This window comes from Argopecten irradians, chromosome 2, assembly GCF_041381155.1.
Source record: "Argopecten irradians isolate NY chromosome 2, Ai_NY, whole genome shotgun sequence".
Taxonomy (NCBI): Eukaryota; Metazoa; Mollusca; class Bivalvia; order Pectinida; family Pectinidae; genus Argopecten; species Argopecten irradians.
Window position 1 is genome coordinate 33104375 of NC_091135.1, and position 26257 is coordinate 33130631.

The 26257-nt window shown below is 35.4% G+C and overlaps 1 protein-coding gene across 1 annotated transcript; it reads right to left on the minus strand.

Annotated features, from left to right (window-relative positions):
* Window positions 1–3477: 3477 nt before the first annotated feature.
* Window positions 3478–16783, minus strand: LOC138315214 (nuclear transport factor 2-like). Its single transcript, XM_069256064.1, has 4 exons — window positions 16656–16783; window positions 10466–10534; window positions 6348–6449; window positions 3478–4473 (listed from the first exon to the last, which is right to left on the minus strand). Exons 1-4 carry the CDS (start codon window positions 16764–16766, stop codon window positions 4354–4356), a joined length of 402 nt encoding a protein of 133 aa, XP_069112165.1. The 5' UTR covers window positions 16767–16783; the 3' UTR covers window positions 3478–4353.
* Window positions 16784–26257: the final 9474 nt, after the last annotated feature.

Consider the following 26257-nt stretch of genomic DNA (forward strand, 5'->3'; position numbering starts at 1 on the left):
TCACAGGGGTCAAATAGGCTAAAATCTTTAAATGACTTCTTCTTAAGAACCAGAAGGCCCAGGGTACTGATATTGGGCATGTAGCATGCTTGGATGAAGGGCTATCAAGTTTATTCAAATGAATGACCTTGATCTTCATTTAAGGTCACGGGCGGCAAATAGACTAAAATCTTTAAATGACGTCTTCTCAAGAACCAGAAGGCCCAGGGTACTGATATTCAGCATGTGGCATGCTGGTAGCATGCTGGGATGAAGGGCTACCAAGTTTGTTCAAATGAATTACCTTGACCTTCAATCAAGGTCACAGAGGTCAAATAGGCTAAAATCTTTAAACGACTATGTTGTGTTGTACTAATAGTCAGATGACCGTTAAGGCCCATGGGCCTCTTGTTATATTCAAAGTTTGTTATCGCTATTTCTCAGAAAGTATTGAATGGATCTTTCTCAAATTTCACATGTAGGTTCCCCTAGGGCCCTAGTTGTGCATATTGTGATTTGGGATTGATCAACAAGATGGCCGCCAAGGAGTCATCTTGGATTTTGATAGTTGAAGTTTGTTACCGCTATTTCTCAAAAGGTACTGAAGCGATCTGTCTCAAATTTTATATGTAGTATGTTTGAAAAAGTTTAAAAAGTAGAGAAAAGATCCATCTTTCCTTTGTCAGATATAGATCATTCTTTGGTGGGCGCCAAGATCCCTCTGGGATCTCTTGTTTCTTCTGATGAGCTGCCTTCAGTTTTACTATGAGATAGTCCATGGGTTGATATAACATCCATTATAGTAACCCCTGGAGTATCTAGGATGCTGTAATATGCAAAACGAAATGTTCTGGTCCTGGAAATATGAGTCTAATTATGTCTGAATGGGTGAATGAGAAATCGTGTTACAGTCATAAAATGCATGCCTTTTACACTTGATCAATCAGAAATCTTTCATTTACACATTTTTACAAAAAGTAGGCAAAAGGTAACTGATGCTACTATCCTGGCATGATGCAGCTTTGGGTTTTGGTGCAATGTAATCAATATGAGGTATGATTAAGGCACAGCAGACTTATTGACAATTGTAAAACATTAATACTCAAGCAATATTTTCTTTTTTTTAAATGTATTTATATACGGTACAATAAAAGCTTAAAACCATTACCGGTTAATAAAGTTTATCAAAACTTTATCCTGGTGAGTCTGCTACAGATACCCCTTAGAGATGTGTATTCATTCTTCTAATAAAAATCATGATTTGAAAATAGATAATTAAAAAGGCGAGGGGGAAAAAACAAAAATAAAAACATGTCATTGTATATAGAACTTTTCTCTAGAATTAAAGAGTGCTTCTGTCTAACAACAAGAAACAGTATCAAAATTATGGATCTGAGTTGATGAAATGGTTGATATATCATCATTTTATTCACACTTGATTTGAGTTGTGTTGAAACTTGTGCATGCCCATGTGTATATATCACGTTATTGTATCAATTATATATGTATAAATGAGGTATTGGTATGTAGCATTAAAACTCAACAATTCCATTTTTGTTTGGCTGGTTATTTTTAGCTTGCCACCATTGCATTTCATATTTTGTAATATTTTGTTCTTTAAATATGTGTATTCTTATAAAAAGACACAACAAGGACACTAGCCTGACATATATATATATCCCAAGTTTCCTAGAGTTGAGCAGTTATTATTTGGGGGAATAAAAATTGCCATTAGTTTGTTACTGCTATTTCTTAGAGTTCTAGTGCAATAATAAGGTTAGTTGTTTTAACTGGAATCTTAAATGAAGTTCATTTTAAGCTTTCAAGAAAAAAATAACACAATTTGGATAGCATTTTATAGATGGTAGTGAAAAGACTTCAATTGTCAAAATTCAATGTGACTGCTTCTTGACCATTTTAATTGTTATCAAACCAGTCCAAAAAGGCATTATCTTAACTAGTCAACAATGGGAGCTTACACATGAAATTTTATAAAGAAAGGCAAATGGCAAAATCCAAGATAACTGCCAGTCAGCTATTTTGTTTTGTGATTTTTCTTAAAATAAGATATGCATAACAAGGCACAAAGGGGAAGGTAATGTATCATTTGAGAAAGATCCCTTCATCGTGATATATCAACCCTAAAATGCAATTTGCATAATTAGACTTGAATCGAGGTGAAATTGTCGATTTTTTTCATTTTTAAATCCTTTTAGTGGTTTTTGGAAATAACAAAATTCAACTGTCAAAATCCAAGATGGCAGACTGTTAATCAGGATCAATCGGGGCTAAAATGTGATATTCATAACTATGCACCAAACGAAACCTACATATGAAATTTGAGAAAGATGCCTTCAGTAGAAACAGAAGACCACATATTTGAAGATAACCTCAATACTTATTTCACGAGAGTATGCATGGAGGAATTAATTTACATTACAAATAGAAGCATCTGATTTAAATACAGATCCTTAAATATAACCACTCATTTCGATAGAGGATCTGACAACATCCCATAAAGGGTCATATTTGGATGACCTTTATACCATCAAATTCATTTTCATATCTTGCTACATTAATTGATAGACTTTTCTTCCCAGTTTATATAAATACATTTATCTTTGTGTTCTTTGGGCAAGATGACTACATACGAAAATAATTCTGATAACTTTTTCAAACTGTTTCGTCCCTAGTCAAGATTCTGGCTGCAGCAATTTTGAATGGCCATTTCAAAAGGTCACCAGAACATGACCCTTAATGGGATGTTGAATAAGATGCTTCAGATCAAATTAAGTCACTTATATGAAAGAATGACAGAATACGACCAAAATTGAATGTTCAAGTGGCAATAGAAGTTCCTGATCCTTGACGGCTTCCAGATGCCACCAGTTACATTTGCACATAACATAAGTTTTCAAATATGAAGTGATCGAGAGCCTTTTTGGTCAAGAGGTCTTTCACTGTTGCAATGGCCATCAATTTTAATAAATGTCTTTCATCTTTACCAATTGATGAAGATGAAGTTACAACACCAAACAATTGCAAGATTCTCTGTGTTAAAAATCAGATTGAAGGTTTATTTTTCTGTTTTGTTGCTAGCATACCCCAAAGTGATAGTCAATTACTGTGCACATGTGATAAGATTTGGTTTGGTTTGTTAACGTCCTGTTAACAGCCACAGGTCATTTAAGGATGTGTCAGGTTTGTTGGTAGAGGAATGCTTGAGTAACCGGAGAAAAACCACCAACCAGTAGTCAGTACCTGGCAACTGTCCCATATGGGATTCAAACCCGCATCCCAGAGGGGGAGGGCTTGTAGTAATATAACGGAACATCTTAACTGAAAGAAGTCAATGGTTATCCTATTCTTGGTCTTCATTAACTCAAGGTAAATGAAAATGAGGCTTCAAAATAAGAGGGGGTGGGTGGTATAGGGACAGAAATGCTTTTTTTTTGGCAAATATAATATGTATAGTGTATCTAAAAAAAAAAAATCAAATTAAATATTTTATGGATTTATTAATCTGCGCATCATTACCGAAACAATGGTTACATCATACATTTTTTTATAATTTCTGACAACTTTTTTTATCTGCTGTACCGTACACATATAATTTTGGTTGACATTTGGCCACAAACAGTTTATTCCATTGCTTAATAATTCAGTGATTTAAGACATGAATTGTTAGAGGCATATGATGTACAACTAATGATATGGGACCAAAGGCAAATTGGTAGCATGAAACTTTCTCTCTAAAATAGCTGACATTATTGAAAGTACAAAAAATAACTGATCAACATAAAAATGTACAGATATAAGACAAATTGGGATAACACTGTTTCTATTGGTACATAAAACTCCATCAAGGTAATAATACGCTACTAAACAGGTAATTGCTTATATTAAAAAAGCAGGTTTGAATGAACATCAATATAGTGGTATACAAAATAGGTATAATGTTAACTAAGAGAACAGTAACACTGACTTGTACCATAATTCATTCTCCTGAATTTCACAGCAACCAGTCTTTTATTTCCTTTTTGTTTCCATGGAAAAAGTATTCTTGAAAAGATATTCAATAACGTTGCTGAAATTTGTTCTCGCATGAAGAAATATCAACAAGAAGAATGATGATCGTTGTTGAGAGTATTTTCTTGACACTAAGAACAATATGGAATCCAGCCGGGGTTGGGAGGAAAAGTTTTCAAGCTAAACTATTGCAAATCTTATGAAATCACACTTTTCTGATGATGAAAAAAAAACATGCCACAAAATGTTGCTTCATTCCGTACTGTTATTTCATTATGGTGTTTTCTGTTTTTATTCTTGTTCACATTCAAAACTGTTTCACAAATAAAAAAAAAAATGCAGTTTTCAGCCAACGTTGTTAAACAATGCAAGTCGATAAATGTCATCTATTATCGTGAAACTTCCGCCTTCACCCTTCACAAGGAAAGTCTGCATAAATCCAAGGGCATGTTCCTGATCATTTGTCTGCAAAAGTCACAAAAAATGAAATTAAAGACACACAGAACCAAGAAAACTGGGTATCCAGATAATGGGTAGGTAGCTTAGGAAAAACATTGATATGTTGGTTTTTTTCCCTCATACCACATACTATAATCAAAATCAATACCACTTTGGATCTATTCCATCTTTGCAAATTACAGAGTTATCTGCTCTTGTGGATAGATCTTTATTGTGACGTCATGTATTTCTGAGCATAAAACATCATAATTTTCAAAGAAACTGTCGTCATATTAGGACGCACACTAACCATCATCTGATTTTAGTTTTTGTCTACATATTGGATTATAAGCTCCTGATTTCCAGAGAAACAGTGCCTAAAGTCAGATAAAATAGGGTCCTTAAAAGTATATGTACAAGAGCAGAATAGTCTGTAGTATACAAAGGTGAAGTAGATATACTTATAACATTTTAAGAGTCATATTTATAGAGTTCACTGAATGAGGTAATATAGTCTGTAGTGTAGTTATTTTTGTTGCCATTTTCACTAGACAAAAAGCTCAGTAATGTAGTTCTTTCATGGTCTCATGATAACAAGTTCTCCCACCATTCACTGATTTGTCACCAGTTTTCTTTTAGACATGAGAGATTACTTTTTCTCCCACCATTCATTGTAACAGGTTTTAGCTGTGGGAGATTTCTCTGTCAACCCCTAGTGTATGACAGATTGCATGCGCTAACCTTTAATTTTGAACCTGAAGACAATTATGTGACGTCATGACTTCATGCAGTGTAACCGTGGCGTGCATTGTTGATGACGTCATCAATATTGATGTGCAGACGATGGGACCATGTTCACATCACAGTGAAAATGCTTCTTTTCTTTTGTATATCGGAGAAAAAGAATCATTCCCTACCTGTGAGGGTGTGACAGAAAAATTACAACACTCGGGGAAATTCCTAAATATCCAACCCATCCGATGATTGTTCGTGAATTACCCCTCGATTTGTGATTTCGTTGTCACACCCCCATAGGTAGGGAATGATTCTATTAGACAACTCCTATGGTGTGACAGATTGCATGCGCTGGCCTTTTGAACCTGAACACAACCACGTGATGTCATGACTTTATGCTTCTTTTTAAGCAAATATCTCTTCTTTTTCTTTTGTATAAGATATGGTTGAAAGAGAATCTTTCCTACCTAGCTATGAGGGTGCGACAACAAAATCACAACCCTCTGGAGAATTCCTGAATGTCCAACCCTAGATAAGCCACGGGTTGGACATTCATGAATTATCCCTCTGGTTGTGATTTCACATCCTCATAGGTAGGGAAAGATGTTATTAATATCGTACAGAATATCATGATGAAAGAGAGTGGGTGCATGATTTCGTTGTAGTGATGAGAATTAGATGGAAATTGTTAATCAATTAATTGGAATAATTAGATAGCATCAACCGATCAATTTTCAATTAAAATCAGATATTTAAGGATTAAGAACATACAGTATTATCTTTAAAATCTGTTATTTTACTTCCAACAGTCTTTTCTTTCATCACTCTTATTGTTACAGGTTTACTGGTGGTAAAATGACCTTTGGTCATGTCGAAATTTAGATAACTGTTGGACATTCTCTACTTAAGAAGGGTCAAACTATCAATTTCCATGCCCCAGGATCGTCATCTGTTTTCTTGGGCCTCCTTTTTAAAATATTAGAGGAAAGGGACAAATCAGAAACCAGACAAATAAATATGTAAATCAATTTTTCTTATTTCACAATCATGAATGATATTGTTAAATTTTCAATAATTAATCAATTTCGATTATAATCGATAATCAGGCCACCATTATGGTTAATACCTGTGAACAGGTGTACAGGTGTGAAAATAATTTACTTTACCTTGAATTGTCCCAGAACAGCTATCATAATTGTTGCTTCGTTTACCATCTGTACATCAAAAGATGTAATATCATGCACCATACTTGCTATACTGCTCAAACTCTGAAAAAAATATCCATACCATTAATTATATGTCTATGATAAATATAGTGGAATGTTTGTTTTCTACTGAAATTTGATTAGAGAAATCATGGCCAGATATGGACATAGACAAGACATAGCAAAAGATTTCTATCAATGAACATATCTATCAGGAGAAGGTGAAATTAAGCAAACAATGATATTTTATTGCATGAACCTAAGTACACTTCATATACAGTAAAACTGCAAATGCAGTCCTCATTTTTTGGTCTTAGGTAGTTACTCTTACTGTATTCGTCATAATAATTGCCAAGGGCCCTTAAAAACATCATAATAAAGGGGCTGCTTATTAGGGAAAAAAATGTCAGGTGGGGACAAAAAACCTCAAAAAAAGTCTGCCATATTTTAATTCATTCTTTATTCTTGGCACATTAATTTATCACATTGAAATTTGAAAACACATTTTTTTGAAAACACTTTTTAAAGCCAAACTATACGTAACTATCACCAAAATTCAAGTTAAATTTGACTCCGATATTATTTGTATTTGTCAATGTAGTTGAAATTAAGATATATTAAAGAATATTTAGAATGGTTTTTTTTTTTTAAACTTTGGTATAGCAGTTGTTGAAAGTCGATACATGTAAACATGCCTTCATTTTAAACTGGTCACCATAGAATCTACGATTATTGCCGAACGGAAGTCGGAAAGTTCATGACCCGTTTTCGGAAGAGTTCAGACAGACGTTACGTAGTTACGGTAGCCACATGACCTTCTCGGATACAACGTTACAATGTCGGCTAACTTCGGCTTGTTTGACTAAGTGGGACCCACCTAGCGATGTTTAATATTTATTTGAGTTTTATCAAAATATTCCGAATCATAATCGCCGATCTTGTTTTCGATTTAGTCCTGTCTATGCATGATTTACAACAGGATTTTTTTTCAACATTCTTCTAAATTATGAAAAAAATATGAAAGATACGGATATTGGGTCTTTAATGAGACATAATATTACGTTGTGATTCGCATATCAAAGACACACTAGTTCACTAAATATGGAATACAATGCCCAAAACTGAGTTACTAAGTAAAAACATGGACGTTTATATAACTTTAATCCCTTCCCAGGCGAGCATCTTTGATAGGGATGTCATGTTCATGTTTTTTAGCTCGGTTGGGTTTCAATTTTTTTTTTATTGGTTTTCGGTTTTTTCAGTTCGGTTCAGACAAATCTTGCTTAAACACTATTTAAGTCTATTTACTATCAAAAACAAGTTTTGCATTAGAATTAAAAAGATGGTACATCACTCAAACAAATGTTTTTTTCTCTATCAAAATTTTACTTCAAATTAAAAACATTAAAAATAATTAATTGCGTCATGTAATGTATCCTTCATGACGCATTATTACGTCATGTTTAACATGTGAAAATGGTAAGTTTTAACGCAAATCAATACATCAATATTATCTCGGAAGAAGTGTTTAAAAGAAGTACTATGCATTTGAATAATAACAAGGACATAGTCATTCAGATCCCCCGCCAATGGAGATATCAAAGCTGAAGTAACTTTGATTGTGGAGACTTATGTGTATGAAAAAAAACCCAGGAAAAAGTGCAAAAAATGAAAACCTAAAAATAGCAAAAGGTACTACTAGACCATAAAATGAATGTGTCTATGAAGCGGAAATATCTCTGCTGGTTTTAGAGTTTTGCTCCGGAAATGAACCTGCTACAAAAATATGATATTCTCAGCAATGTTTCTATGGTTACAGAAAAAAGCACAAAAAGTGAAAACCTACAAATAGCAAAAGGCACTTCTAGACCATAAGAACAATGTGTCTATGAAGTTTCATGGAAATATCTCTGCTGGTTTTAGAGTTGTGCTCCGGAAATGATTCTTACACAAAAATCTGCCATTTTCAGCAATGTTTCCATGGTTATAGAAAAAAGTACAAAAATTGAAAACCTTAAAATAGCAAAAGGCACTACGTATACTAGACCATAAGACCAATGTGTCTATAAATTTTTGTGGAAATATCTCTTCTGGTTTTAGAGTTATGCTCCGGAAACGAACCTGGTAAAAAAATATGATATTTTCAGCAATGTTTCCATGGTTACGGAAAAAGTGCAAAAAATGAAAATCTAAAAATAGCAAAAGGCACTACCAGACCATAAGAACAATGTGTCTATGAAGTTTCATGGAAATATCTCTGCTGATTTTAGAGTTGTGCTCCGGAAACGATTCTTACACAAAAATCTGCCATTTTCAGCAATGTTTCCATGGTTACAGAAAAAAGTACAAAAAGTGAAAACCTTAAAATAGCAAATGGCACTACTAGACCATAAGACCAATGTGTCTATAAATTTTCGTGGAAATATCTCTTCTGGTTTTAGAGTTATGCTCCGGAAACGAACCTGGTACAAAAATATATTTTCAGCAATGTTTCCATGGTTACGGAAAAAAGTACAAAAAATGAAAACCTAAACATAGCAAAAGGCACTACTAGACCATAAGACCAATGTGTGTATGAAGTTTTGTGAAAATATCTCTAGAGTTTTAGAGTTATGCTCCAGAAACCATTCGTACGACGGACGGACGGACGGACGGACGGACGGACGGAACCCATTTGTATATCCCCCGCCAACTTCGTTGGGCGGGGGATAATAAAGATGAACATTATTACTTACAAGGTGCATGTTCAATCGTAAAATGGTTTAATTCAGGGAATATTGCAATTGGCCGACGGAAATGGGATTGTTAACAATCGCATCACAATGGCAGCCTGATTTAGCAAATCAGGCCACAATGATTATTTAATTCAATTTTAACGTATTATTAATGTACTGTAATGGTAAAATGGGTCATAGTTCTATACATGTACAGTATGTACAAATGTTTTACAAATGTATTACAAATGAGTAATGTTTCATATCTTTTGCGCATAGATGTGAAATATTGATTTAAATTAATTTTAATTAATTGATATTTAGATACTGCATATATTTTGTGTTGGTTGATACACTAATGTCACTTTATATTGTAACGTAAGCTTATTTACTTAGACGTATAAGTCAGGATTTTATGTTTAGATTGCTTTCTTTGATACTCTCTAAAATAAACAAACATCCAAAAAACAACTCCTAGATCTACTGAAAAATATTTTATAAAAATGCCAAAACCACGCTGGGCCGATTTAACCAAATTCTTTAATTTAGCTGCCAATATTCTGCGGGAATGATATGGAAAAAATTATAATAAAAACATCAACAATTATAATTTATCAAACAATAAGTGAAATATATCTGCAAAAAAATCTACGCAGACAGCAAAAAACGATTTTCTGAATGATTGAACTTGCAAACATGTTACACATATATCATATGTCAGTCAACAGGTGTATTTCTCTGGATTCTGACAAACAATTTCGACGTTTTTTAAATGAAATATTCAGCAATACAGTTTTTACACGTAAATCACAGGTAATATAGGACAATTAATTTTCTAATGAAAGGAACCAAAACTAAGAATCATCGTACCGAACAAAACCCGTACAGTTGAATGTTTCGGTTCACCATATTTTCTGTTAAGCGTGACACTCCTAATCCTTTATTTTTCAGGGGTTACTATCACTGTTTTTATACCTACCCCTAAATTATCTCATAGTAAACTGAAGGCAACAGAAGACAAAGGCAATAAAAAGAATTGAACAACGGTACATTGTAGTTGATTGTGTGACTTTGATATTAGGTGTCGCTCTCTCTGTAGTCTTCAAAGTAAGTCTCTGCAGGCCTGTGATTGGTTGGGTTTTTTTTCTCCTGAGCTGCCTCCAGTTTTACTATGAAATAGTCCAGGGATTGATGGATGTGGATGCCAGAATAGGGGAAGTGTGTTTTCAGTGGGAGAGTAGGTGCTATAATTACAGGAAATATGGCATTAGCTTAAATATAAGCTATAAGGTAAGTTTATATTTACATGTAGAACCTCGAATTCACAAACTGTCTAAAAAGGTAACAAAAAACGTGAAGACTTACAGCGAATTTCGCAGCCACAGCATTTTTTCCGTCAAACTTTTGACCTTCATATGTCATCTGACAAGCATCCTGAAAAGATAACAGCAATTTTGCGTTTAAATTTCACACTCAAAAGATTTCACTAACATGATATGGTTATTGCATTGTGATTGGTAGGTGATTATGTGCATATAACAAGAGGCCCAGAGGGCCTGTATTGCTCACCTGGTTTGTAATGTCAAGTCATGTTCTGAATACAGGTTCATTGTTTCTTTTCTGAAGGAATTTGAATATTTACCTCTTATTTCCCTATTGGGCCCCACCCCTCCTGCCCCCGGAGGGTCAGAGCCAAAATTTATACAAGTTCTGTTCCCCTTCCCCCAAGGATATTTGTGGCCAAATTTGGTTACAATCCATGCAGAACTCTAGGACAAGTGGCGATTTATAGGATTTACCTCTATTTCCCCTATTGGGCCCCGCCCCTCCTGCCCCCAGGAGGTCAGAGCCAAAATTTATACAAGTTCCCCTTTCCCCAAGGATTTTTTTTGGCCAAATTTGGTTACAATCCATGCAGAACTCTAGGACAAGTAGCGATTTATAGGATTTACCTCTATTTCCTCTATTGGGCCCCGCCCCTCCTGCCCCCGGGGGATCAGAGCCAAAATTTATACAAGTTCTGTTCCCCTTCCCTCAATGATGTTTGTGGCCAAATTTGGTTACAATCCATGCAGAACTCTAGGACAAGTAGCGTTTTATAGGATTTACTCTAGGACAGGTAGCGTTTTATAGGATTTACCTCTATTTCCCCTATTGGGCCCCGCCCCTCCTGCCCCCTGGGGGTCAGAGCCAAAATTTATACAAGTTCTGTTCCCCTTCCCCCAAGGATGTTTGTGGCCAAATTTGGATACAATCCATGCAGAACTCTAGGACAAGTAGCGATTTATAGGATTTACCTCTATTTCCCCTATTGGGCCCCGCCCCTCCTGCCCCCGGGGGATCAGAGCCAAAATTTATACAAGTTCTGTTCCCCTTCCCCCAAGGATGTTTGTGGCCAAATTTGGTTACAATCCATGCAGAACTCTAGGACAAGTAGCGATTTATAGGATTTACCTCTATTTCCCCTATTGTGCCCCGCCCCTCCTGCCCCCGGGGGATCAGAGCCAAAATTTATACAAGTTCTGTTCCCCTTCCCTCAAGGATGTTTGTGGCCAAATTTGGTTACAATCCATGCAGAACTCTAGGACAAGTAGCGATTTATAGGATTTACCTCTATTTCCCCTATTGGGCCCCGCCCCTCCTGCCCCCGGGGATCAGAGCCAAAATTTATACAAGTTCTGTTCCCCTTCCCTCAAGGATGTTTGTGGCCAAATTTGGTTACAATCCATGCAGAACTCTAGGACAAGTAGCGTTTTATAGGATTTACCTCTATTTCCCCTATTGGGCCCCGCCCCTCCTGCCCCCTGGGGGTCAGATCCAAAATTTATACAAGTTCTGTTCCCCTTCCCCCAAGGATGTTTGTGGCTAAATTTGGATACAATCCATGCAGAACTCTAGGACAAGTAGCGATTTATAGGATTTACCTTTATTTTCCCTATTGGGCCCCACCCCTCCTGCCCCCGGGGGGTCAGAGCCAAAATTTATACAAGTTTGTTCCCCTTCCCCCAAGGATGTTTGTGGCCAAATTTGGTTACAATCCATGCAGAACTCTATGACTAGTAGCGATTTAAAGGAAATGTTGACGGACGGACGGACGGACGGACGGACGGACGGACGGACGGACGGACGGACGGACGGACGCCGCGCCATGACATAAGCTCACCGGCCCTTCGGGCCAGGTGAGCTAAAAATTATGTCATAAGATCATGGTGGCAAAAATATGATGACGAATACAAATAAAAACATTGTGTCTGTAAACTAACACTCGATTCGTTCATATCATATTTGGTTGCCGATCTCCAGGTAGTATTTTACTCTAGTATCTAAAATAGAGTTTTAAATGCCCACTACCTTTCCGAAACAGCTGTCAATTTCATGTAAAACGATTGAGGTTTATAATTTTTTAAAGTCTCGAAAGTTACTAGCTTATCGTTAAAACTACACTTATCATCACCAGCAACGTAGCTAGGTCTGGATAGGCCTGCATGCCTGGGGGTATCGCCCCCTGCTCAGGGTCCATGGGCAAAGCCTCGGTGGGGGGGTATGGGAGGCGAAGCCCCCCAGAAGTTGACGGGAAATTGTTACAATGTAGTAACCATTTTACTTCTATTGTAACTTTATACTATATACCAATGGTTAAATGGAGGTCACGATATTTAGGTGATAATCAAGTAAAACTGTACACAAAATTAGAACGGTGGTGATTTTTTATATACATATAATCGTACTATACTAGACTCCTCTGACAAGTGCTCGAACAAAAAACACGGATTTTGGCTGTAAAAATTTAATCAGTAAGCAATGGGAGAATTTTGTGTTATTTTAACTGATGAAAATCTTATGGCGAATATTTTAAATAAAATGAAGTTTACGTGTAGGTTTGTTTATGACAGCGGGTCAAAGACCACTGTCAAAATGGCGGAAATTGCGTAAGAAGGGACCCTTGACCACCTCAATAACAAAATTAAACATTGTATTTATGACATTTTTTTCTACCTATTCTGTTCTATTTATAACAATTACAACAACAAATTTTTCTAAATCAAAAATCTGTTCATATTCGACAAAAATAAGTCAACTATTTCGTGAGTAGGTATTTATACAAAATTTATATTCTGCAGCGTAACGTGTATTCAAATGTTGTGTTTTTTCTCCTGTACAAAAATGTAAGTCGGATTATTTTTTGCATGCTTGAGCATGAAAGCATGCACGGGCGCTACGCCACTGATCACCTTCTGAACAATCTACTTGAATTTTAATAAATAAAATGTTAATTTCATAACGAGGGTCTTTTCATGTTTTCCGACTTCCTAATTAATTATGGCATATTAGTTGTCACTACACCAAATGGCAAAACAGCAAAATGAATCTTCACTGTTAACATAGTAAGATTACAAACAGAAATCTTGCATTTGTTTGATGGGGATCCATTCATATTATTTTTTATGTTATTATCATTTTTTTAAAGGTAGTGATCATCTTAGCCAATCAAAATATAATTTCTTATGTTATTATTGTTCTTCAGAAGTTTTTTTGTTTTGTGAAAAAGTAGTGGGTCTTATAAAAGAAACTACTGTTAGCGGGACTGGACTGGGCTAATCAATTGTCTGTCTGGCCGCTACACTTGAATACTCAAGTACTGGTGGTGGTATGTAATAGAGGATCTTACATTATATCATTAGTGGCTATGTGATATGAAATTTATCAAATAAGTTTACTAATTTGATATGCCACGAGCCTTTAGGGGAGTGACATATCAAATTACTTAATGAGTCACAAGTGTAAGATTCTATTTATCACAAAACTTTTATTAACAGAAATTTATATAAGATAAAACAGTAGAAATCTGGCTCTGATGTGAATCACACAGTGATGTTTCCATCTACTAAGACAATCAAGCGATGTCATATATACATTATGACATCAAAACTATATGAGAAGTCATAATCTTGTTATCACACATAATGTCATATTTATGACATGGCTGGATGGGCCATTTATGTGATAAATAAGCATCTTGTATATGTATGTCTTGATGAGGGAAGAATTTGAGAAACGAGGGAAGAATAAAGCAGAATTAATTGGACTACAGCAGTGTCGATCAACGATGACCAGGTAGCTTAGCATCTAGCTAGTGTTCAGCTAGATGATCACAGGGACAAGACCCAGTCTGACTCTCTTAGCCTGTTACAGTTCTTGGTGCTAAAATGTGTTTAAATCAGTATTTTGTAGATTCTAATGAATATTTTTATATATAAGGTTAGAGTGCTGTGGTATTATTGGCGGTGTTTTTTCAAGCGCAGTCTTAAAGGCGCCTAGGGACTCTGCGCATGCTACTTCTTTCAGTAGGTCAATCTACTCCCATAACATGAGTCAACTGGTCAGCCGTTTTTTTATCGGACGTTATTTTGCTGACTGTCGACTCTCATTTCCGTAGGCCTATTTCTTTGATGCAGCTTCCGACGTCAAATGAAGGCGGAATGAAAAGTGCAATAATATCAATATTTATAGCTCTAACAGTGATTACATTGACGTGTACGATGCAGCTTCCGACGTCAAATGAAGGCGGAATGAAAAGTGCAATAATATCAATATTTATAGCTCTAACAGTGATTACATTGACGTGTACTTACAGTTTAGGTATTAATTATCCCATTTATATAGGAAAACCATAACTTGAGGCCTCATAAAATAGTATTATAGCGGATTAGAATTGATGAATCCCTTCCGTAACATTTTGACCTAGTTTTAAATATGGCGACTGGTTACTACAAAAAACGGAATGTGAATTCAAGCGGGCAGAATGCAAGTAAAAGTAAAGGCAAATTAAGCGTTTTGGGGACTTTGCAATTCGTTTTTTCTATTTACCGGCCGGATCGCTTTCATCATGAAGTTTTGTCTGGGTCATGAAAGTTTACGTTAGGAGATGTAAATATTTGTTTTTGATGGATTTTACAGCTGATTTTGTCAAAAACCTTGTTGATTTATGAAAAAGAGGTAGGTATTTGACATTGATAACGATTTAAATATGATATAAACGTTTTTTATTGTCACAATCCAAACTTTGAAAATGTTACCCTCAGCATCGGGTAAATGGCCTATCGGAAGTTAGAGGTTAGACACGACGTAATGTTCCAAAAGTGTCTCGTCGTGCTACACCTCTAACATTGTTGGAGTATAGGTCAATCTAGTCCGCTAAACCTGCCTATATTATTAGGCTTTTTTAATTTTTTTTTTGCCTAATATATAGTCAGCTCGCGGTACCTCTTAAAAATGTGAAATCGTAGGCCAGATTTGGCCTACGCTACGTCAGCGGCATATTTCTAATATATCGTCCATGCAATGCCGGGAAAACGTACACATACCTTTATATTAGGATCTTATGTACTCCTTTGCCCCCATGTTACATCCCATTTATGAAATTAAAAAACTGTGTACAATGAAATACTTCCGAGACCCTTCTATTTCACATTTGTAATGGCCGCCGTATACACATTTAGTAGAGCAAACGGCAGCCAATCAACTTCGTTTCCGGTTTTATTTTTAAAAAACCATGTGTAGTTGAAAGATAAACAAAATTCTACCGTGTATATGCTACATGTATATGCAACGTGAATATCGCGAAAGTGATGCGGTACTACTAGCAATAGTCGTGTTCAATTTGAATATTTGACAACATGTCGTGTATGTCGACCATGATTTTACTTTAAAAACTCTAACTGGCTAGCATTTTGTTTATCTTTCAACTACGCGTGTTTTTTTTTTAAATAAAACCGGAAGCGAAGTTGATTGGCTGCCGTTTGCTCTACTAAATGTGTATACGGCGGCCATTACAAATGTGTGAAATAGAAGGGTCTCGGAAGTATTTCATTGTACACAGTTGTTTAATTTCATAAATGGGATGTAACATGGGGGCAAAGGAGTACATAAGATCCTAATATAAACGTATGTGTACGTTTTCCCGGCATTGCATGGACGATATATTAGAAATATGCCGCTGACGTAGCGTAGGCCAAATCTGGCCTACGATTTCACATTTTTAAGAGGTACCGCGAGCTGACTATATATTAGGCCAAAAAAAATTAAAAAAGCCTAATAATATAGGCAGGTTTAGCGGACTAAGGTCAATCATGATCACTAGTCTAGGCGACAGTCTTTACAAAGAATGAGACGTGTTTTGATCTATTTTTCAAAACTATAGCTACTCTTCATTTCACGAATACATAGATCCATATATGTACAATACCACGATAGAAATTTCTAGAGAAAGAAAGTCAAGAAACTATAAATAGTACGGGCGTGTATTATGCACAATAATTTGATATTGGTTTCACTGAAAAGTTAAATAATGATCTTACAAACATATTTTATTGTGATAGGTTTCTTCCAATTAAGTATAGTTATACACATTCAATCTTAGAAAACTTTATCGGCCTATCAGTATCATTGGGATACCAGGCCCATCAAAGAAACCATGAGAAAACCATGCAGTTTTTATGTTATAACATTAGATATGTATCGTAACAACCCGTGGCATGTCATTTCATATGCTTACATTGTAAAGTTGGGCAATCCCTGCCCTGCTATCTGCAGGTCCATCTAAAATAGTATAATATGTTTTAAGAAATTGTTGTGCGAATTCATTTAACTGAGGATCTTGCGCCATTTTCCTAGTTGAAAGATTATATTACTGAACTAAAGCAAGTTCCGTTTCGGAAATATTTTCCACAAAAATTAAAGAAATAAAAATCATAAGTCCTAGCAAGGACGAATAAAATTTTATTAACTTGATATTTTTCAGTGTGATAAACAACAACACAATTTGCATTTATTTTCACAGCAATTAATAAATAAGAAGTTGGTTTTAGATTCGTTTACACGATAGAAGTAATATATAATTACAGATGTCCCGCCCCAAAAAATACGACCGAAACCATTTCGCCCCAGATTTCATTCAATATCGCCCCAAAAGCAAATGCTCGATCTATAGACATTTTCTTGTGTGGATTTTTCTTTTCTTTTTTCTCCTCGAAATTATGTACACTTCCAAAAAATACGACCGAAACCATTTTGCCCCAGATTTCATTCAATATCGCCCCAAAAGCAAATGCTCGATCTATAGACATTTTCTTGTGTGTGTTTTTCTTTTCTTTTTTTTTCCCTCCAAATTATGTACACTTCCTAGCGGTGAAAGAAAAATACATGTAGACCACATATAACACATATAATTTTCTGCATAATTCATGTGTTGTATTTTTCCATTCACGTCACTCACACGGGCTTTTGCAAGCTAAAAAAAATAATCTGACAGCATGTCTTGGTAACATGCATGTATGTATTACTTCAGAGAATATTAGTTACAGATTATATATAATTTATGTACCCACTAGAGTCCCCTAAGATTTTTAAAGGCCCACTACCTTTCCGGAGGCAAACATAAAGGTTTCTTAAAAACATTAATAACATCAGAAAATATATACCAATGGCCTAAGATGAGGTTACAACACCAAACATATGCAAGATTTCATGCGTAATGTTTGATAACAGTGGAGAGTTCTTTCGCTGTTTTGCCGTCTGGCGCAGTGATAGTCAAGTACCGCGCGGTATTTAGGACGACGGCGGGAAACATAAGACGACCCGCGTTATGAAAATTAACATTTTATGTATTTTAATCAAATTGTTCAGAATGTGATGACACGTGTAGTATTAACGGTAAGTTAATAACTTTAGCGACTATACACAAATATCGATCTCGTTTTACTTTCCCATTTTAAAAAATAAAAGCCGTTTCTGAAAGGTAGTGGCCATGGGCCTTAAGTGTTTTAGGGGTCTAGATAAAAATCGGTAAAAATCATACTCTACATAGATCTACATGTACGTATACAGTCACTCCGGTCCAACAGCACATTTTAACAGTCTATTTTAATTAATTAACAGTTCTTTGGACCGCTCGTCGGAACAGTTAATTTATTGGCATTTTTGTCAATAGAGTTTATATAGGAACTATTTTATAGGGGTATAACAATAGTATGTAAAGTATGGTTTTTGAAACATACTTTTCATAACATTCAATACCTATTATAGATCTATCGAATCGTTGGGGGGCGTGGCTTAAGGATATTCAACACCATTAAATGAAAATTTTAACTACTCATGGGATTTTCCTCAAATTTGGCACACAGATTATGTGAGTTAGTTTAAGCAAAATTACCAAATAAAATTAAATTCAGCGGTACTATTTTTCCTGCCATTTGCTTAAATATGGTTTCCATAGAAACACAACAGAAAATAGGTGTATGTGGACATTTATTGCCATGCAAGGAATAGTTTTTCACAAAAAATTACTTGAACAGTAACGTAATCATCAAAATAGTTCTAGTTTTTAGATCTATTGAAAAATTTCATTAGTAACCATTCATAATTAGCCTTGACAACAGAAAATATCCCTAACAACAACAAAATTCACATAAAACTGATAATTATTAGTAAATAAAATATTATAAATAATAAACTACATACATGTACCTAAAATCGGATGATCGACTCTATGTCTCCTTAAATATTATTTTGATTTTACAAGTAATAGGAACCTTTTGTTTAATTGTAAATTTTGACGGATTTTAAAATTTTGAATTATATGTCAAATTAATATGTGTGTGTAAATGAAATAAAAGTAAAAATGCAAAACTTTCAATAAAAAAATGTCCATATGTAAAGATACATTAACATTTTCTTCGTACCTATCCAATAAAAGAGTGTAAACAATGTGTAAAGAAAATGTTCTAAAAATGATCATTGATGTTTGATTTAGATGTTTTTAAAGATGCTTGCTTACCCGGTATTCACTGATTGAAAACATGAATCGACATGCAAACATTATATACCGACAGTCAAATACATAAAGACAGATTTACATAGTCGGAGCACGTGATATATTGCTGATGTAAATGTAATTATGTATACTATATTTATACAATGCAATACTTTAGTCATTGACCCTCAACTACACCTTTTTTTATATAGCTTTGATTCAAAGCAACGATGGCACGAATATCAAAGATAGCATACAATATAACAGAGATTTTGTAATTTCAAAATTTCTGGGACACAAAGATTCATTTCGGAACAATATAATGTTAGGGACGAAACGTACAGTTGGAGCGACTTGAAAGCGCAACGATTTGGAGCGATAAGTCTTCTAGACATGCTAGACACAGTACCTCGGGATTGAACATATTTGTTCATGCAATATGTTTCTGAATTAAGTTGTTCAATTTTCATGTTGAACAAGAACAGAAAGTTATGAGTTTATATTTGTTTGGAAATATAGGAGATATAAAATGTACTGAACTGTCCACAATATCAAAATAATAGATCCTAGAGAGATCTTGGTCCCATACTCGACAGGAGTGCCCGACAGGGTAGGTGGCCAGTCTACCGACAGGGTTATCCCGCGGTTGCTAAGGAAAAGATTGATAGAATTTTACAATGGAGCGGCTAAGCATAAAAATCGTTAAAATAGAAGGATCGCCATTTCGTATTTCAAGATGGCCGCCAACTTTTCGAGCTATATCTGTATATAATACATCTAATTGGCCAAGCTAATTTTAAGCAAATAAACACCTGCAAATATTATGAGAGTATTTATACTTTTGTAGTGATTGATGCATGAATAATTTGATTTTTTTTTTTTAATTTCAAAATGACCGCCATTTTGAAATTCCAGATGGTCGTTAAACTAAAAATTGTTTACGTATTTCACTCCGTCAGTGATCGAGCAAAACATTAAGTTAACATTCTTAAACGTCTTCACCCATATTATTGATGCTTATTATTATTGATTATGGATCATTCTGGGAGGTTATTACTCAATGTAGAAAGACCGCCATTTTGTATTTCAAGATGGCCACCAAATTTACTACATGTACCTATACCTATATATAATGATAATATAATGATTGGCTAAGGTGACTTTAATCAAATAAAACACATGTAAATACAATGAGTATTTATATTTTGTAGCGTTTGAAAAAAAATAATTCGATTCTTATTTAATTTTTAAAATGGCCGCCAATCTGAAATTCAAGAAGTACGACAGCATTAAACTAAAAGTACATAAATTAACCAAAACGGGTGATAATTACTAATCATTACTTTAAAACTTGAGTTCCAAATATTATTAACTTTTGCAAATATTACATTATTCTCTGAACCAATCTGAATAGATGAATTAAATGCATAGGTTAATATCCATAAAGCGAGTCGTTTATGATCACCGACGTCGTCCTTATAAACACACCGTAGTTGACTTTCACTGGGGTTATTAGTAAACTTTTATAATCATTTCATCCTTTCGGAAAGTTATCGGACCTTTAACCCTTTCAGTCTACAATAGCTTGATAAACATTTAACATCCATTTTAAATTCATGCCTTTAAGACAATTACATGTACATTGTATAGTTCTAGAATCAAGTTTTCCGCGATAGGAGTATCTGTCATTCTGGAAAGAACACACATACAAGAACTCAGTGTTTAATTCTAAAAAGAGGCTTTGGCAGAGATTTCTAACACAAAATGTAACTTCATATTCAATTAGAGAAAAATCACACACTGCTCTGCGAAATTGTTTTTATCATGTAATCGAAAATACCCTATCCTGAAGGAGATCTTCACTACATGAGCACAATGATATATTTGTACATCTTACACTGTCTACAAATGCAAGATGTGCCAACACCTTATACAGGATACCGTAGAGACTTAGAAATATAATGTGGAAGAAAGATAGGATATCTGCTAAACTGTAGAGAGCATAGGAGGTGTTTCCGAAAGATACAAATTGTAGACAACAAAAACTAATTGAGGATCATCTCCTTTTTAAATGTGAAATGTAAGATAACATTTGGCAGAAGAATGGAAATATTCATGAATGCTAACGAAACATTTTGGTTAAAGCAAGAAGGCATTCAAGGCCTCAAATGATTTATTACGACTGCAACCAATTAATGCATATGGATGATATCTAATATTCCTATTCCTGACCACTGCAAGGAGATAATCAAGAAGGATATCATTTGGAATTCGTCTTCCAAAGGAGGCTCCATAGATGAGATTGCCACACTTATATTGAAATACCACGTTCATGCACGGCCGTCAACTGCATATCAATAAGTTTGATGTTGATTCAGGGGAAGATATTCCTTCTATTGTTAATAATCAGATATAATGTTCGGGAAATTGGTTCGATGAAATCGTGAACGACTCTAACAAAATCAGGAGACACCACTCAAGGACGGACTTCGAGTAAGTTTAAAGCACGGTTTTGCCGCCAAAGCTTGGATGTCTACCTCATCTGACGTCTATCAATTTGACGGTAGTGACACTAGTATTGACCACATACAATTCCTTGCGAAGATGGCCATGAGTACCTCTATGTCAAAACTTTGCAAATATTTGCCGAGCCTCTGAGAACTCCCAATCTCATTTCTGGATTAGGAGACGAAGATGGCGAAGGCAAGACAGATTATTGCGCTGAATTAAGAACAGATATGAAGCACTTTGCTAGTAGTGCAGTATATGCAAACTAAATCCGCCTTGAACACTATCAGTAAAACATACATACAGCAGCAAGGACTGGGTGAAAATAAATTGCAGCGAGGGAGGACAGAAGAATAGTACGCTTTCAAACTATGTGCAAACAATTGAGAAAATAGAGAGTATAAACAAGATTAGGACCACATAGACAGCATACTAACTTAGTCAGATATTGGTCATCTGGAACTTTGCCGAATTTAATTCTGGTTGACGGCGATATACATTTTATGACAAAAAGTGGGACCGATAGTGCAGGCTGCTGATTGTGTCACCAGAAATTCTTGCGCGTTCTACAACTCCAGTTCCTTAAAGAAAGTATAGCAGCTGACCTGAGAAGATGCTAAGTAAAGGGTGTTATCTACAAATAGGCAGTGATTTGGACAATCGCTGTTGACTTGCGACTTTGAAGATGTTCCAGTCGAAGAGTCGATAAAGGTCATAAAGATGATCCTCTGATGACGCCTGTAGAGTTGCAATTCAGAAATTTATTCCAATATCATTCAAAGCATGTCATATGTATCAATTTTAAGAGTGTTAAATTGATTTTTTGCTGGATCACTTACAGTGTGAAATAATAAAATAACTTTAATCTAAACGGCCATCTTGGAATTTAAAATGTCGGTCAAGTTGAAATTAAAGGGCCACTACCTTTCCGAAACGGCTTTTAATTTTTGAAATAGGAATGTAAAACGAGATCAATAATTTTGTAGAGTCGCAGAAGTTATTAACTATGCGTTTACTAGCACACTTATCATCACCTTCAGAACTGTTTAATTAAAATAAATAAATTGTTAATTTTCATAACGCGGGTCATTTTATGTTTCCCGCCATCGTGCTAAATGCCGCGCGGTAGTTGACTATCACTGCGCCAGACGGCAAAACAGCGAAATGAATCTCCACTGTTATCGTACATTAGACAGGAAATCTTACATATGTTTGGTGTTATAACCTCATCTTAAGCCATCGATATATATTTTCTTTTGTTATTAATGTTTTTAAGAAACCTTTAAATTTTGCTCCGGAAAGGTAGTGGGCCTTTAAAATAAGAATCAAATTATTTATGTATCAAACACTACAAAAGTATAAATACTCTCACTATATTTGCTTAAAGTCAACTTAGCTAATTAAATGCATTATATATACAGATATTGCTCGCAAAGTTGGCGGCCATCTTGAAATACAAAATGGTGGACCTTCTACATGAAGTTTAACACTGCAAGGATGTTCCAAAGAATCAATAATATGGGTGTATACGTTTAAAGTTTGGGTCTCTCTGGTATAGAACGCGAGTTATGGGTCGCAGAAGGTATTTTTTGCGGCCATTTTGAAAACCAATAATGCGGCCGCCAGATGCCGTGATTTTGGGTCCAGTTTTTTCCTGAAAGCTTATGCCCCAAAGAAGCCATATGCACAGTTTTATGCTTTCTTCAAATTTTGAACAATTTTGCCGAAAAATCGACCTTAGACGCTCCACTATTACATGGGTCTGTGAAGTGGACTAGTGGAATCTTTCACTCCCTTTGGGGTGAGATAGGATAATCTTACCCCTCGGGTTGAGATTCTTCTGTCTCTCAGGGAGAATCTCTACCCTCGGGGTAAGATTCTTAAGTTGTCAAACATGAGGCTTTGCCGAGTGTTTGACAGCTTAAGAATCTTATCCCAAGGGTTGAGATCACCTGTCTCACCCCAAAGAGGGTGAGTTATTCTTTTTCTCTTACCACTTGCACCTCTTTGTGGCTCTGATAATTACGTGTCACTTATGCAAGCAAGGATGACGTGACGTCATTTCATTCTTGTCGTGACGTTATAGGCAAATACTATTACCGCGACGTCATGATACTGTTATCGAGACGTCATACAATTGTTGGGCACATGCAAAGATCTCGTGTAGCTTGTCTTTACCCTAGGGTGAGATAGAAAAATCTCACACCGGTAAAACTGTGAATATTCCTGTCTGGGATAAGAGAATAATAGAATCTTACATGGGTATGTGAAGTGGACAGGGATATCTCAACCGAGTGAAAGATTTTTGCCGATCAACCCGAGGCTTGCCAAGGGTTGACGGCCAAAATCTTTCACGAGGAATGAGATATCCCTGTCCACTTCACAGACCCATGTTTGAATCTTTTTCTCCGATACATAGCAGAAAAATGATGAAATTCCGCTTGGTTTCCAGCTTTTTCATCGCGCCATTATCGCAGAAACGTCGGTATGCGTCAAAATTGATGACGTCATCTACAATGTGCGCCGCATGTATTGATGACGTCACGTTATTGTCTAGCGCGTGTGAGCTGTCTTACATCCCCCCCCCTCCCTGTGTAAGATAGAGATATCTTTTCCCTAGCAACCACGGGTGTCCCTGTGAAGTATGGGAGAATATATGACTCTTTCATATGTACATATGTAGGATAGAACTATTCCACCCGAGGGTACAGAATTTTGGGTCAGAACCGAGGCTTGCCGAGGTTTCTGACCCAAAATTCTGTACCCGAGGGTGGGATAGTTCTATACTACATGATTTACATATGAAAGAGTTATTTTCTCACATTGCTTGTCGAATTACTTGCACGAAAGGTGAGGCAGCCATTTTGTGACAAAATCTTAACTTCTTAAATAATTGATCGATTTTAAAGATAAGAACGCCATTCGAAAGAGCTCATCAAAGTTTGGTATATATTAATAAATATAAACAAGAAATCTTAGGTAAAACGGTTTGAAATGCAAATTAAACAAATGAAATGGTAAATAAATCCGGCAAATCAATCGAAATAGAAGAAAAATGACGTCAACTTTGGCTGATATGACGTCATCTGATTGTTCGGCAATTGTGACGTCACAGCTATGTAAGATACATTTATCTTACATAGCTGTCTTTCATGGGACAACTATATCTTACATGGCTAGCTATGTGAGAAAGGGATATCTCAACCGAGTGAAAGATTTTGGCCGGTCAACCCGAGTTTTGACAGTAGTTTCACACAAAAACGTTGTCAGCAACCACAAAAGCAGTCGATTTTTTACAAGTGTTGTACAATTTTTTTGTCAAATTTTGCTTTGCTTCTAGTTTATTTCGTCAACGCTGTGTTGGCCCGTATACGCATGTCACTTTTCTAACGTTGCTTTGGAGTATTTAACATTCCTTCTTGATAACAGTCGGCAGTCTGATGGGACACAATTCAATTTCTTGATATCCAAAATTTGATTTCACGATATCCAAAAATACAATCATTTCTTGATATCAACAATTCAAATTTTGGATATCAATATATGATTGTTGGATATCTAAAAATATAATTCTTGATATCCAAAATTCGACTTCTTGATATCCAAAAATCAAATCTCGATATCCCAAATTCGAATTCTTTTGATTGTATTTCTGGATATCAATAAATCGAATTTGGGATATCAAGAATTCGAATTTGGATATCCAAAAAGCGGAGAAAAAAGTGCAACGGCGCCCCATATGTCATCCCATATCTCCGACAAGAATCTTGAATTCTTATTCCTCGTCAGACACAAGTTTTTTAGACTCCATATGTTTCCGTATCAGATTAATAATAAACTGTGTAACAAATAATAATGCAAGACTCTTTTTTTTATCTATAATTTCAGAACAGTCACAGCTAGGAAGGAAAGTAATAACTTCGATGGAGCAGTGAACATAGATGTACAATTTTAGTTGGTCTAATAACAAACTTGTTTGGTTTTCCTTACAGCAGCGTTTGTTCTCATTTGTTCAAAATATACTGTCCATTATTCCCCAGACTGTCCATTATTTTGGAGAATAACGGACAGCGGCCCCGTAATAATGGACAGAGGGTTACATAATGGACTCCTATGTGTCCATTATGTAATATAATGATCATGTACAACAAAGGACAAGTTGCTAGGTGGGTTTTAACAAGACTGATAAGACCCTACAAGTTTACTTTGAGGAAGCTAGACCTCTTCAGTACTTTCTGAGAAATTGACAAAATTCAAGATGGATATTTATCATGCAGTTTGTCAATTGTATAATATACTTTTGTGAATGAAAATTAATTACTCTGACTAGGGACAAAGAATATTCTACATTTGAAATTTCAGTGAGATCCCTTTAGCACTTTCTGAGAATGAATAACTTTCGCAAACGTAAGCTATTACTAAAGTAAAATCCAAGATGACTGCTGCCCGTCTGCTTGCCTCAAGTCTGAGTGTCCCAAAATTATTTTTTGTTTATTTTTAATTGTTTTAGCAAGAATGTGTTGCATTAGATTATCTATGTTATTTTTCATCGAAATGTGTGCCCCATGTGTGGAACAAAATAAGTAAGTAGGAAACTAGAAATGCGTGCACTGGTATCAGTTGGTCTAGTTTAGACCTAGAATAATGTAATGAATATAATATTGCTTGTTTCTTGGTGAATAACAGTACAGTGTAGTTCTCATGAAACATATCAAAGTTTCCACTTCAATCGATGCCATACATATCTGTTATCCATCAAGGAACAAGAAATACCCTCTATTTATTTTACGCAGTGAAATATTATAATACTCTTTTAATTTGGATACGAGAAGTTGGGA

What these genes read in the sequence shown, in the direction of transcription:
- LOC138315214 (XM_069256064.1), bottom strand. Translation starts at nt 16,766, where the DNA reads ATGGCGCAAGATCCTCAGTTAAATGAATTCGCACAACAATTTCTTAAA. An exon ending in CTGTGGCTGCGAAATTCGCT is followed by an intron (nt 6,450 to 10,465) that starts GTAAGTCTTCAC and finishes TATTTTTTTCAG; the next exon opens with AGTTTGAGCAGTATAGCAAG. An exon ending in CTGTTCTGGGACAATTCAAG is followed by an intron (nt 4,474 to 6,347) that starts GTAAAGTAAATT and finishes TGACTTTTGCAG; the next exon opens with ACAAATGATCAGGAACATGC.